We start from the raw sequence: 15,673 nt of genomic DNA, 5'->3' as shown, positions 1-15,673 counted from the left end.
TTTTCAGTATTTAGGCATATATTTTCAGAATGTTAAAAAAAAGAAAAGAGATCAGATCTGTATGTTCAGTCTAGAAAGAGCAAAGCTGGACAGTATCTATTTGTATGTTATAAAACAATAGTGGTTCTCAGATTCATCTTCTTAGGTATTCAGTTTTTGGGTCCATATCTGAATCTGATGAATCACTTTCATTGGAAGAACTAGATGAATCTTTCCATTCTTGAGAGTTGTTAAGACTGTGTGGTTTCTGCACACTTTCTGTATCATCAGGGAGTTGTGATTCAAAAGCATGTCTATGTTGCCAGTCAACTGTGTCATCCTGGGAAGACAGAAGAGCTGCAGAACTGTCCATGGTCTCTTTAGAGATTCCCAGAAGCACAGTTTTCAAGTTTATGGTAAAGCAAGCACTGTTCGTTGACCTAGAAGAATAGGTACAATTCTCCTCAGGGAAAGGCTGAAGTAACTTGCAGCCTGGGTCTTCATCTTTTTCAATGTCCATCTCATTCTCTTCAAAAACTTCTGGGTCATCATCTGGATGTTCACTTGCCTGGCTGCTACCATCATCACATGTGCTACTTGTAGAGCACCGCACAAATACACCTGTCGTGTCAGAGGAATGAGGTGCTCTTCTTACGATATCACGCCTTGTGTAGTCATGATTACTTAGGTCATCACTGTCATCGCTGTCACCTTCATCACTGACACTAGATTCCACCGCCTTTTTTTTAACCTCTTTATAAATGATCTCTACAGATTGTATTTTTTCAGTTTCATATGTATAAGGTGAATAGGCAAGTGTCCTCCCAATAAAAACCTAAAAGAGCAAAAAGAATTAGGAAAAAAAAAAAGACAAAAGGTCAGCCAAATCTGCGCGCACAGAAAAGTGAAAAATACCCCTATCCATGAACTTATCAAACAAATTATTCTTTCTGTGACACATTTTCAGCTTTTTCTGCAGAGTTTAGTGCAGCTAGGACCCCTCCCTCTTCAGCATTCCTGTAATTTGACAGCCTTCACTACAAATCAAGGCACACGTGATTGGACAACCGCAAAAAAAATGACACTACTACCATGCAGAATTACAACATTTTTTAACTGACACTAATTTTTGAAATATCTTTCTAAGACTGAAAGCTCATTTTAGAAATATATTTTGAACCTGAGCTGAGTCTTGCAACCCTCTATTAGCTCTTCCAATTACAATGCAGAAGAGAAGCCTTACACAGAGGATCAATTTTAATGTCCTTTAGAAATTTACCATTTGAATAAATGTCCTCTGTAACGCCTTAAGTACCATTTACCATTTTCTCAGTTTTATCTGTACTTTTGAGGATTACTGAATGCTCTAAGTATTGGGGAAAAACATTCAACATGAACAATTATCCTCAGACACTACTTGGTAAAGTCATGTACAACAAGTCTTTGGAGATGAAAGTAATGACAGCAAAGGTCATAAACTTGAAGAAAAAAAACTCTTAGAGAAAGTTGATGCTAATCAGCTCTGGATATGCTTGTGGAAAAATGAAAAAATATGCTGAAAATACCCCATTGAACTCTGAACTAAATGCAAAAGAAATAAAAGACCATAAGAAAAGCAAAAAAAAAGTCCCAGTAATCTCATTATTTTTGCTTGAAATTTAGTAACAGTTCAATCTCTTCTCTATTAAAATTGAAAAAAACAGCTGACTATAGCCTGGCTTCTTCAAGCACTAAAATATGGCCCCGCTCACAGAAAAAGTCAAAGAAAGATCATTTTATTCAAAATAGGGGAACTGTGACTGATATATTACCATTTCCTTTCTTTCTCCGTTACTTTCATTACCTCTGCCTTAATCATAGACTTTTGTCAATCACTATTACCCAACTGAGAATAGCTTAGCTTTTGGAAGGTGATGCAGCTACTGTTTGCTTTGTGTTTGCCCAGCCTTCCTCCCTGAGTAAGTTTTCTTCAAGAGCTAAACAGTTTTCCTTTTTGTTGTTGTTGTTTACATCCAATTCCTTTATTTGGGTAGATTATGACAGCCTGATCACAAGAGGTAAGCTCTAAGAATCTATGCCAACTACAGATTCTGACAGAGAACTCAAATATAAATATCCTTTTTTTTCCCCCCAGTAAGTTTTCCACTATCAAACATTCCTCAACAGACACTAATTCCTGTTTATAACAGGATACAGTAATAAATCATTACTCAGACTGCAGAAGTTAGACAGACATGAACCTACCCAAAGAAGTGGTCCCAAAATCTGGAACTAACAAGTAGGATACTTTTCTGGCAGTGACGTATCTGCAGATGACTGTATCCCAATCTATGATGCTAGATACATGTGCACTTGAAAGCTGGTGACCCACAAGATATATCTGATTTTAGTAAAGAGCATGTCTCCTGTGATTGAGAAGCTACCACTGATGTCACAACTCAGACTCAGTTTTCTTGAGAAACAACATGCTTCAAGACTGCTTCCTCAAAGCATATTTTCAACAGCTGCCCAGATTTGTCTGTCTTACCAGGCTGCTTAACTTCTACTTTTAGCATTTCTCATAGGTTCTCCTTGCCTCCTTTTGCGGACAATAACCATGAAGAGCAGCTTTAAAAAAAGTGTTTTAGAGCAGTAACCATGACTCTTCTCCAGAGAAGGCTTAAATAACTGTTTCATCTTTTGGGAAAAATGAGACAAAACCCCCCAGCTCTAGACCATTTTAATGTACCATCACAGGCACAATGTGCCCAAATAGACTGGGACTTAAAGTTACTTTTTGTCTTTTCAGCTTGGTTTCCTAAGGAAATGTGATAAGGAGAAAACCTTGAAGGCAAATTTAATAATTATATTTTTTTTTCAGTTGTAGAATCTCTCAAATGCCTTTAAACACATTCAGCATCCAGGGAGTTGGCTAAACAATCCTGAAGTCTTCAGGGAGTTGTCTACTTATTGGAGTAATAAAAGATTGATTCAATTATAGGGCGAATTGGATTTGTTCCTAGAGAGTACGATGCTACAGAGTGAAGTAACACAGGCAAAATGCACCAGAAACTGCTTTACAAAAGGAGCAATAGATAAGTTTTCAAAGCATATTTCTTGGTGAATAACATTTTTCATCCCTGCGCATTTTACCTGAAAACTGGAGTAGGTTTTTTGTTCTGGAGTTATTGCCCTGGCCCAGATATAGTGGAAGAAGTGTCTTCTGCAGGAAGGATTTACGTGTATTAGGTAATTTTCAAAGGGCAAGGGGTAAATTGTCCTATGCTGGGTGCTCCACTGTAGAACCTAGCCTGCTTCTGTGAACCAGCAAGAGTTCATTTAAGGTTACTGTGTGCGCATCTCTCCCCTTCAATGCTGCCTGTCCCCTCCAACTTGTCTCTGAAGCAGAAACAAATGGTTTTCAAAAAGAGACCGAATATTTGTTCCACAGAATGGATGAGATTTATTAGCCTGTAGATTATCTTTGACACAATCAAGCTGCAAATAAAAACATTCTAAGCACTTACATAACTTGTACCTAATGTACATAAATAGAAATTTTATATGGTAAGCTTCCTGCTCCCAACCAGGAAGGTTAAGTATGAAAATTACATACCAAGGTACGAGGAAGTGACTTTTTTTGAAGAATATAGCCTCCCACATGCATACACTTCAGGACAATACCTAACACCAGTGAAAAACATACAGCACCTGCAAATGAAATGCTGTAATAACCTGCAAGTGAAAAAAACAAACAAGCAATCATGAATGAAGTTATCAATGATCACATTTCATATTTCACATTCAGAACAGCTACTTAGAATATCAGAATAATTTTGGATAGAAGGGACCTCTACAGATTATCTGGTCCAAGGTCAAAATGAGACCAAATCTCAAGTTAGATTCAGGAATTAAAAAAGAAGTTACACCATCTTTGATATCTATTTATGTTATTGGTGCAGATTTGCATGGTTCACAGGGTCAACAGTAAATTTGTAGCCCCAAAGTGGATGGGTTTTTTATTTCCCTTACGAATCCCCATAATGTTTATCACTTGGGAGGTACTTTCTCCCTTCCTATTTTGAGAATTAACTTGTAAATCTTCCTACATAAAAAGAAAACACTAGCACAATCAAGACGGACAATCCGTTCCTGCACTATAACACAGTTACCTTGTCGAGCTACAGAGTCTGCAGTTGCACATTTCCAGGCTGATGGGATGGAACGTTTATTCATAGATGCGGAGACGATAACAGACACACAGTAGTTTGTATTTGGATACAATTCTCCAATGACACTACTAAAAGTTTCTTTAGTGGTTCTCTCACGTGGCCTCTACCATGAAAGACAATGTTTTAGAAAGTTAACTATTTGCCTAAAAAGAGAACCCAAGCCACCAATAAAACCTGGCTATTTCAGAGATAAACTGCTGTAGCATGTGAAACTGGAAACACTGATACAGTAACTCAGCATTTTATCTAGACAATCACTTCATCTCTAGTTCTAGTTGATACTAAGATGCCTACTTCATTGCCTAAAAAACTTCCAATGCATGGAGTACGCACTCCAGTTGGGCAACTTATTCCAGTGCTTTGCCAGCCTCAGTATTAATGTCTGTCTTGATGCTTCACCAAAGGACTGCACAACTGCCAATTTCACTTCACTGTTTTTGGTCACAGCCACAGTGGATGTGCTGTTTCCTCTGTTTCTCCAGTAAATGCACACAGAGACTGTGGCCTCTAACTGTACTTCGCTTGTTTACACTAAGCCATCTAAGCAATCCCCTACTATTCCAGCATTTCCTCATGAGTCACGGCTCAGGTTCGTTCCCACAGTCCTCACTCTTCCTTTCCGGATCCTGCCACTCTTCCTCTAGATCCTGGCCCATGTCTTTTCTGAACTGGAGCTAGGTAGGTGTGCTTTCCAAGTACTGGGTAGGTGAGAAATATGCCTTTTTTTTCCCCCTCTTCCTCCCCCTCAGCAACATGAGTCATGTTTAGCTTGTAATAATCCAGAATGCTCTCATCCTTTCTGGCAAAACTGCTGCCTGTGTAGCCGTTAACATCCTACTTATTATGCAATTATTCCTAAGTGATATACCTTGCTTTGGTCCTTACTGAATGAGCTCCTATTATTTTATTTCTCTGTTTTTGTGAAGCTCATTTTAAGTTCTAATCATGCCTATCTACCTCTCTATTGCAGCATACAATAAAATAAATAAAAACAGACCCAGAACAGGTAGTTTCAGAAATTAACTAGATACACTTTTCCAGTTTGTCAGAGAACTACTGAACTGCTTGCTGAACGCATTTCCTGATCAGCTGTGCACAGGAAACTACAGCAACTGCTGGTAGTTTCTGCTGAAGTCTTTTCCCCTTGGCTTCACAGAGAATAATCACTTGAGCCAGTGCCCCATGCTTTATTTCAAGTAAGGATACAGAACAACTAACACTCCTCTTCTATGCCTGCTTGTCTGCAGTAAAAGGAAGTCATGATTTTATTTTCTTCTAAGTATCTTCTATTCATACATTTACTTCTGTAAATCTGCTGACCACTAGAGCCATTTTATGCTTTCTATTTGTGCTTTAGACAAGAAATACAGAAATAAAAGTTCTTTACCTTATGCTCTCCATCAAGTGTTTTCAGTGTTATATAATAATCAATCTCTTCATATATATCAATTAAAGACACCGGCTTTTCATTATTTCTTAAGTGAGAGGTTGGCAACTTTACGGTGACATTTATGCAGTTTAGACAAGAACTGATATTAACTTCTGGTGGTCCCAGGAATGCTATTAAAAAAAAATAAAAAAATTGAAGAAGTATACAGTATGTACTCAATACCAATTCTATTTTGGTGCTGAATACATAGCTGGCAAATCAGATTCCAGATTATGTCACTGTTGTAAGATCCACAAGGCCTTGCAACATTTAAGTTTTGTGGGAAAAGATAGCTTGACCACATGGCTAGACTATAAAAACAACCAGCAGCCATTAGTAGGGGAGGGAAGAAGAAAGGTGACAGAGAAAGAAAGGTGACACTTGGCTTCAGCTCCACAGGGAAATACACTTTTTATCTATTTGAGAGGAAAGCTGAGGTTAATGTTTAGGAAAAGCTGACTGCTTTCTTGCTCATCATTTTTTAGTCACTGGAAGGAAGGAATCCCTGTAGAAATTTGGTGGTGTGTGGCCCTGCACATACTTATACCAGTCGCAAGGAAGGCTACGGGTTCAACACTTGGAAGCTGAGCATTCTACTGACAACAGTTGAAATGACTGCATTCTGTAAGACTGCCTTTGAGTTCAAAGTAACCTCCTAAATTTTGTTCCTCAGAACGCACGTTTGAAGAGATGTGTACACTGAGTGTCTCCCCTCCAAAACTAGACATCCAACAAGACTAGATTTGATTCAGTATGGAAGTTCCTCTAACACCTTCTTTCCTCCAACACAGGAAAGAAGTAAGTTTGTTCTCACACCACTTCTCAACACTCTTTAAGACTCAATTTGTGCACAATACAACATGGGGGAAAAAAAAAAGATAGTTTGGATTTCAGTTTTGTTTTGCCCAGAAGCATGTACATTTTGCTCAATGTGGAGACTAAATTGCTAGCATTTGCAAAATTCAGAAAAGCAATACACTTTTGCCAACAATTTCTGTTCCTGAAAGAATGGAACGGGGTAGGGAAAAAAAAGTTTAATACTTAGAACAAATGCAAGCTTTTACCCACCCCCGCACAGGAGAGCACATTTCAGTCAAGTTACAAACTTATTCCTTTCCCATCATTTGGTTTAAATTAGAAATAAATATTAACTTAAATTTGGTTCTAGTTAAATGTGGTTGTTCTCTTGGCTCTTTCTTATATTAAGCATCTGGGCCTTTGCTCAAATCCAACCGTCAACAGAAGTGAGATTCCACTAGAGCTATTTGACAGTAAACATCAACTGCATCAACTGTATCCAGCAGGGAAACATCTCAGAATACTGTTTCTTTCCTGCCCAAGTATTGTAAAAGGAGGCACTACAGTGTGAAGACTAAAGGCTTCGTCCAAGTCCTACACCATGAAAAAATGACTTCACTCAATTGCTTATAGTTTGAACCAGAGAACTACTAGCAAAACATCCAGTTTCAATTTACAACTGCCAACGATAGACAATCAATCAGCGCACTTGGTAGTTTGCTCTTGCTTCAGCTCACAGTCAGCGCAGGCTGTTACGTTGTTTTCTTTTCTTTGTCCCCCCCCCCCCCCCAGGACTGAAGAAGCCTACCATTGCATTAAGTAGTGGTCAATGCATCTTCTGATCCTTCTCTTTATTAACCTAACTGCTGAAACACTAAGGACCTCTGTCTCTGAGGAATGTTCTCAAATCCTTCAGTTATTCTTAGTTACAAAAAACCATATATTGTCAGTAACTTCTGTCTCAGCATCACTTTAATTATCGAGCTTTCAAAGAAGCCCCTAAGTCTCTGTTAGTTCCAAATGAAATACTAAGCACAGCTAAGGGCGATGCTGCCGCTGGCATTAGATGTCACTGCTAAGCATTTTCTTTCAGAAGCAAGGAAAAGGAAAAGAGTAAGTTGATGAAACAACAGGTAAATCTCTCTTCCCCCACACCTAGCGTAGATGTGGTATTTCTTCAGTTCTTAACGCTATCTGAAGACAAAATTATGCATCTTATGCACTTAGTGATTTTTACTTCATGCTTGTGAATGCACAACATGATTCTGTTTTCTGTGTTTACATATTTCATTTCAAAACCAGCATCTTGTCTATTTATCAGAACTAGCATAGCCCCAAATTTTAGAAAGCTACCTCTATATTCTATGCTTTGTAACTGATACGTAATAGATTATATACAAACTCACGTTCTCTTACGTAAGAAATAAAACTGCCAACCAAGTTAGTTTGTAATGCCGTACTGCAAAGCTAGCTGAGCATCATTTATACAGAACTAGGAATAAAAACTAAAATGAACAAATGCAGAGCACTTACTGTCAGTAATTGGCACAAAATGAAGTGCAGAAGAATTGAATACTTCAGTTCCTACAAAGCTCCGAACAAATACAGAATACTGAAAAGATGCATTTTTTAAATCCTCTGTTAGGTTACAGGAGAGTTGTTCAATATATGAACAGTTTTGTGCAATCATCCAGTCCCTGTAAATCAAAATATATAGTAATTAAAAATCTAAAATAATCTATTTGTATCCTCCAGTATAAGAAAACATCTTTGTGGAGTGGAAAAACAGGCAAGGAAGAAAATAGTCATGCAGAGTATTTTGAACTCCTAAACATTAAAAGAAAAATTTGTGTCTTATATGAAGTGAGACTTGCCTGCGGTCAGTGTACAGTACACGATAGTATGCTGTCACATTTGGGTCAGTTCCTGCCTGCCAGGACAAAACATGCTGGAAGTTGCAAGATTCCATTTTTAGGTTGAAAGGTGGCCCTTCTGGAAACCTTTCTAGAAAAGGAAGGGAAAAAAGAAAAACAACAACCCATTAATATCATCAATATGAATGCCAAACAAATTTGAGATTGCAACAATTCTAATCAATAAACCTGATTAGAGAAAACCAATATTAGCCCCCAAATAAAGCAACCATAGAACAGAATAGAGTTCAGCACAACAGAAGACACAATGCAAAGGACTGTCCTCCCATATTTTAGTTCTAAGAAGTTCTTTCTTCAAGAAGCATAAAATTGCAAAATGATGCCTGGTAAGAATATGTCAGTCTCCCGAACTGTATTAGGAAAAGCGTTTGGAAGACAATAGAAACTTCTTACCAGGCAAGCTGCTGCAACAAGCTGCACACAGAATACAGATGATGTACACTGGAAAATGAAACCACATATTAGTGAATTTGCATGTCTACAATATCTGATTATTAGCTTCCTATTGGCAATATTAATCCACAACAGTCAGAGACAATTCTAAGCATTCCCTCAGCTGAAGTGTTCATGCAGTCCCTTGACTCAACTTTGTATGTTTCTGGGTTCTCTCCTTCACATCTTCCTCTTCCTGCTTTCCCCTACAATTTCCTCCTTCCCCCAGAGTACAGGATGCCCCTTTCTCCAACCGGTGTCATCAACTCAAGGCTCCTAGGAGCTTATTCTTTGATAGCTACCCTGTGGTTCAGGCTCACATTGATCCCTGCCAAAAGAGGTTCAAGACTCAGTTCAAATAAACCTATTTAAGATGTTCTTACCACACGCTGTCTTAGAGGATCCTGACTATATTTTAGGTAGCTTACCCTGTCTAGCAAATACCACGTTACGTCAGGACAAGAATCTTACAACTTTACTGGAATAAGATAGCTACTTGAAGAACATTACTGAATCATCTTCAGTAATGAAGGACATACGTCCTTCTTTGCTGAATGTGGGGAATCCTCAGTGTTGTAGTGCTGGTATATAATGCACTGTTTTCAGTCATCTAACTCCTAACTTCCTAACTAACTTCCAGTTGCCCCTCCTTCTGTTTTGGTTTAACCCCGGCAGGCAGCTCAGTACCGTCCAGCCGCTCACTCACTCTCTCCAGGTGAGATGGGAGAGAGAATCAGAAAGGTAAAAGTGTGAGAACTCATGGATTGAGATAACATGAGTTTACTAGGTAAAGCAAAAGCTGCACAAAAAAGCAAAGTGAAACAGGGAATTCATTCACTACTTCCCATCGGCACGCAGACATTCACCCACCTCCAGGAAAGTGGTGCTCATCGCGCCTAATGGTTTCTTGGGAAGACAAAGGCCATCACTCCAAATGTGCCCCCCTTCCTCCTTCTTTCCCCCAGTTTTATTGCTGAGCCTGATGCCTGTGGTATGGGACATCCCTCTGGGCAGTCTGGGCCAGCTGTCCTGGCTGTGTCCCCCCCCAGCTCCTGGTGCACCCCCAGCCTGGTTGCTGGCAGGGCGGCATAAGAAGCAGATAAGTCCTTGGCCCTGTGTAAGCTCTGCAGCAACTAAAACATGACTGTGTTATCACCACTACCGTCATCAAAAATCCAAACCAAAGCCTCATACAAATCTCTTCGAAGAAACTTAACTCTATCCCAGCCAAAACCATGACACCTTCCCAAACTGAAGTTTGTGTCCTGTTTCTGTAACGTTACCCTGTGGGTGTTTCTAGCTCTTTCTACACCATTCTGTTCTCTGCCTGGAAAAGAAAAGACAAAAAAAAAAAAAAACCAACAGATACTGCAGCACTTTTACTTCTCTCACACAACACGGTTAAAACTGCATTCAACCTGTCAGCCAGGCCTACTGTCTGAGCAACCTCTTGAACCTTCTTGCAAACCCCGGCATTCTAGAGATCTCCACATCTTCTCATATAACCTCTGTAAGGGACTGTCCTCGCATGCAGATTCTAGCTATATCCACAGACCAACCCAGTCTTGCATCTTTTGTATCTTTTCAGCATGGCACTTGGAGACATTCTTGAAATGATTGTTCTGACCCTTCTAACTCTTTTTCAAGATACTTTACCTGTCTTCTGCCTTCCTGTTTTAATTTTAAAGGCATTTCTGGGCCTATCCTCTTAGGATGAGATGCTCACTCATACGCTGTGTCCAAGAAATCATCAGTTAAATTTCAAACAACCATACTTTTTCCCCATGCTTTAGAGAAACTCCCTGGAAATATCTGCAAAATTACTTCAGCATTTTTCCCTTGAATTCTTCAACATGATCTCTTGTTTGTTTTGACACCTAAGCCCCTATCCAACAATATGACAATACCCAAAACACCACTAGCCTACTACCTCTGTTGAACTGTGTTAATTACTACTGCCGTAACATCTTATCTTGCAAGTATTAAAATATGCTCTCTATATCCGTTCTGAAATTAGATGCAAAGAGATTAAGCAACTCACCAAAGTTGCACATGCAGCAAATATATATTCCCAGAAGAGAGAAGACTTCTCTCTCTAGCTTCATTTTACTATACAAACCACAAACATCTCTTGTATGTCTTATTTTGCACATGATCTTCTACATCATTACTGAATAATAAATACCCCCTTAGAGAAGTGCCATTAAAACTAGAACCATTGCTTTCTTGCCATATAGCAAGAGATCACCTACGTATAAAAAATAACCAATGGGTATGAATTACAAAGCAATACCTTAATGGTTATTATTCTTCACCTGAACCCGAGCTTAGATTTGTAATCACACCGTCTGTAGCACATTGATGACACTTCTGCTATATCAAACAGCGTCAGTGTACAGACTCTAGTAATGACACAGTTCCATATAGCAAGCTCTTTGGACTAGTAGATGCAATCTTTTGAGATCCTTTCTTACCCTAGCCACCTCATGTGTGTCAGGTGTCTTGCTGAAGGAATTCCTGTTGACACAGATAGTTTTCTTCTTTCTCTGTATTTTTAAATACCTTTCCCCTCTCAAATCTAGTTCATCTAGAGTTCAAATTGCTTCAGCAACTTTGTTTCAACAAGCACTATTACCAAACTCTCCAATTTGTTAGTCTCTGGCATAAGAGATACAAACAGGAAAAAATATGTTATGCCAAATAACTGCAGTAAACTTAAGACTGCAGAAACAAAGGTAAAATGAAGAGGAAATCTTCATCATCATTTTGTCCTGTTCACAGAATTAAATGATTCTATCAGAGCAGTTTCCCACTACAATTAGAGTCCAGCCAACAAGCTATGTTTGCAGTGTTTACTAACCCAGAAACTGAAGAGTCCTGAAAAAAGTTAGGACAAGAAATGACAAAGTATCCAGCTAAGAGTTCACTGGATTTTTAGAGCATACTGTTTCAAAGTATTTTTTTTAATGGAGAAATATGGTTTATTTTTAGAATGGAATATATAGAATATAATACCCTACAATCTTGATTCTGTGAATTATTATAGGGAGAGCTTTATAATAACTTTATGGTATCTTAATTCAGTGACTTGGAAGGACTGGTAGTGAAAAATCACCAGAACTCTCTCTCCTACAATGTAAAAATACAAGCAACTTACCAAATGGGTAAACACGTAGTGGTCCACCCATCAGTGTTTCCATAGTGATTAAGAAATATAGCCTACTGATTGTAAAATAAACATTTTGCTTCCATACCTGCAAATACATTAAAAACAATCACATTCAGCAAATCATATTGTACATAAAATGAGATATACGTACAGATAATTATTTTAACCTCTTCAGTGCATTGGGGGAGATGCATTCGCACAGTTGCTACTATCATCCTGGGGTATGATGCTCAAAACAGACAATTTTATGACAATAGTACATCCACCCCCAATCCCTTGCTGAAAGCGCTCTGCTTCAAATAAATACCTAAAGCGCTGTATGACTATTAGTATTGATTTTGCATGAAGATAATATTAGAAAATTCTAAGCCACTGATTCCAACTTATAAAAACAGTTAAAATAAAGATCACTTGCCTTTATTTGAAATATTACAAGAACTCATCACTGTTGAAAAAAATGTTTCCAGAAAGAATGTAGATAGGCAGGTTAGAAAAAAAAAAAGATACAATGATTAATTATAAGGAAGTTATTAAGTTTTGTTAGAGTTTTTAATACATAAGATCTATTAAAATATTGCCTATTCTAGGTGTTGTTATTTTACTCTACTACCCTCATCATATTCATATTTGCAGGACTTGGTTTTTATTTACAGGCAAAGTACTAAGGTACGACTGTGAATCTACAGATAGCTGAGAAAAGGTATAAGTCTTTGGAAAGAACCTTCTTCTCTAAGTTTAATACAATAGATTGTTTTTGAATTTAAACTGTTTTTTTTTAAACTGATCTTCTCTGCAAAAGAGACAGCTTAAAATTAAAAATTGTGACAAACCATATTGTGGTCAAACTCAACACAGTATTTTAAATGTATCTGATTTATCTGAGATGTAACTCTTCTCTGCTCAAAGCTTTAGCATGACTAGAGGAAGTCACCGAATAAGTGTTAAGAACCTGTATCTGTGCAACTGATAATCATAATTGCAAAGTAATAAACTCTTCCACAGATGAAGAGAGCGTTCTTTTTCATTTCATTTTTTTTTAATTCATTAAAGCATGAAGAATATTTCGGAGATAAAAAAATGCTTGTTTTCCCCTTTCCAACCAAAATCAAGAATGAAGCAAAAGAAGATATGACTTACTAGTTACACAATCTTTAAGTAAAGTTCAGCACTTATAATAGCAAGCTGGAAAGTGATTAAGTCACCAATATCTATCAAGTCCATTTAGCTTTGACACTAGTGAATGGCACAGAACAAAATAATTTGACATTCAGATCAAGTTTACAAATTACACAAGTACAAAAAAAACCAACTTTCTACTTTCAACAAGGTAACCAGCTTCATCCAGAAGTCATACAGAAGACAGTGGTACTTTCACAGGCATTTTAAAGAACACTTACACCTGCAGGATCTGATTTTTGATATTTCTTACATATTCTGCAGTTCGGCACCTTAGAATACGTAAGGTAAATGTGACCAAACATGTTTCTCTTTGAGTTTGTACAGTCATCTAAATCTACATGTCCTCTACAAGTTTATCAGTGACAGTGGAAATTTAAGGGGAAAACCATTCCTGCCAGGACTCTCATTCGCTCTTCTTACTCTTCCACTTCTGAGCCTCAACAGCCCTTGGAGAGAAGCCATGGAAATACCTGTGAGTCCAGCCCCCACTCACCTCATCAGCCAGCTCTTAGACTACCAACATGATAACTCAGCTAGGTACTCCTGCATGCTGCCTGAAGCCTCCAGCACTTTCAACACTCAGCTTCACACCTCCACCTCATCTGCAGCTTGTCTTTAGCTTGAGTTCAAGCCAGGTGGTTTTGAGTCAGATGCTTCCAATTAGGAAAAAAAATAAAAATAAAATTGAAAGTCACTGATTTGTATTTCAGAAAACCTTCACACTGATGAAGCAGAAAACACACCCTATTCTTTGAAACAGGCAGATGGCGTGTTTATTTATAGAAATTTACTCATTTGAATATTGAGAGAAACAGACACCTAGGAGATGCTTCACACAGAGAAGCCTGCAGAGGAATGTGCTAAACCTCCACAGGCAGCAAGATGCAGGAATTGATTTCGTTACAGAATCCATGTGAGGCAGAAAGCCATTTAACCTCAGAAACCAGGACCCGGCGATCAGGAGCCCACCATCTGCACCCCCGGGGTGCCCCACAGCTCCCCCGAGGACCCAGCGTGGGACATGCGGCCCTCAAGCGCCCCTCCTGCTGCTCCCGACGAGGAAACCGGAGGCTACGGGCGAGCAGCCCCCTCACTCAGCCTGCCGCCCTGCCTTTCCCTTCACGACCTCCTACCCCCGCAGCACGCTGCCTACCGCGCACCCCCAGGCTGTGCCGCCGGGGACCCTCCCCATTTATCCGTAACGGAGCGGCCCCACCGCCCACGCGGCGGGCGACATTACCTCCGCTCGCTGAGGGAGGCGGGCGCCCCCCCGGCCGGACCCGGCAGCGGGCGCCATCCCCGCGGGCTCCCCACCGCCCCCGGGCCGGCTCGGCGAGAGCGGATCACGAAATGGCGGCGTCAGCCCGGCCGCTGGGCGAGCACCTGGACACGCCCCCTCGCGGCTGGCCACGCCCCCTCCCGGCCGGAATAACGGACCAGGGGTGGCGGCCATTATGGCTGTTGGGCTAACTGGGGGTCATGCCTGGCTCGGCTCGACCCTGTTCGGCTCGGTGCCGGGGGTTGTGTCCCGCTCCGCCACCCCCGTCCGTTCCCCTGGGCGGCCTCAGGCACTGCTTTCCGGGCACTTAAGGGCTCGGCTTGTTTCGGTTTCTATTTATGAATGTTTAATCCGGCTTTTTGATTATTAGTGTTTTAAATCGTGAAGTAAACCTTCACGGAGAGCCGCAAAGGCTCCTGCTGGTTTCCTTTCTCGCTCGTGACCTCAGTGCACAAGGGGAGCGCTGCTGCTGCCAAGCGCTTCATAAATATTTGCCTCAGTGGATGCGGTGTCCTCTGCACCAGTATTTTCTGATAGCTAAAACTGAAGTGAGATGGCATTAAATACAGCCCTCATCAAGTTATTCACTAAAAAATCTTGGTACTTGCCTGAGAGGGGTAAGAAACCAGTGCCAGTTAGCAGCCATGTCCCTCCACACCTCCAGCATCGCCAACTAAACCCCCCGGGCTGCTGAGCTCTGGGTCTTTGCTGGTGGAGACATGTAATTTGGGGTGTTGCTTGGTGGCTGATGTGGGGTCACGCTGTACTTTAAGCTACACTAGGCAAAGCAAACCTGAGATTTACCATAACCACCTTTCAGTCTTCTACAAGGCTTCTACAAGCTTTCTGGCTGGATACCTATGTTAGCGTAGCAACCACATAACCACCAAGCGATTATATGAAGGTGCTTTATCCAGCGCTGGAAGCCGGGGCAGGTGCCCAAATCTGGCTTCCAGTCCTGTTACATCCCGATCATTATTTATACATTCAATATTACGTAAGGTATACATATTCATTACAGGTTGCAACATCAGCCTCACATTCCAGTCCAATTAGCTCTCCTCCCATTTGCACATGCGTGGTGCTCTCTGGTGGTCGTCCAGGTGGTCGTCCAGATGAAGTAAGGAGTCTTCCTCTCTGTTAAACTTTTCACCTTTCTCACTTGACGCATGCTCTCTCCGCTCCTTGGTTCTGGTTCAACTCATTTCAGCATTTTCAGGTTCTTATCAAAGGTCAGGTTGTACCTGTTCTCTCACAGGGGTC

The 15,673-nt window shown here is 40.2% G+C and overlaps 1 protein-coding gene across 4 annotated transcripts; it reads right to left on the bottom strand.

Annotated features, from left to right (window-relative positions):
- IFNAR2 (interferon alpha and beta receptor subunit 2) lies at positions 1 to 14,686 on the bottom strand. 4 transcript variants are annotated; one of them, XM_040577129.1, is made up of 10 exons: positions 14,372 to 14,531; positions 13,625 to 13,784; positions 11,941 to 12,037; positions 8,745 to 8,792; positions 8,292 to 8,421; positions 7,951 to 8,114; positions 5,578 to 5,750; positions 4,131 to 4,293; positions 3,575 to 3,693; positions 1 to 814 (listed from the first exon to the last, which is right to left on the bottom strand). In XM_040577129.1, the coding sequence occupies exons 3-10, from the start codon at positions 11,981 to 11,983 to the stop codon at positions 134 to 136; spliced, it is 1,521 nt and encodes a 506-aa protein (XP_040433063.1). In that variant the 5' UTR covers positions 11,984 to 12,037; positions 13,625 to 13,784; positions 14,372 to 14,531; the 3' UTR covers positions 1 to 133. The 4 variants fall into 4 exon arrangements, with proteins under 4 accessions (XP_040433063.1, XP_040433081.1, XP_040433071.1 ...); XM_040577147.1 differs by lacking the exon at positions 14,372 to 14,531 and adding an exon at positions 13,923 to 14,064; XM_040577137.1 differs by having other exon boundaries at positions 11,941 to 13,784; positions 14,372 to 14,686.
- Positions 14,687 to 15,673: the final 987 nt, after the last annotated feature.

Source organism: Cygnus olor, chromosome 1, assembly GCF_009769625.2.
Source record: "Cygnus olor isolate bCygOlo1 chromosome 1, bCygOlo1.pri.v2, whole genome shotgun sequence".
NCBI classification, from domain to species: domain Eukaryota; kingdom Metazoa; phylum Chordata; class Aves; order Anseriformes; family Anatidae; genus Cygnus; species Cygnus olor.
This window is presented reverse-complemented; position numbering and strand designations above follow the sequence as displayed.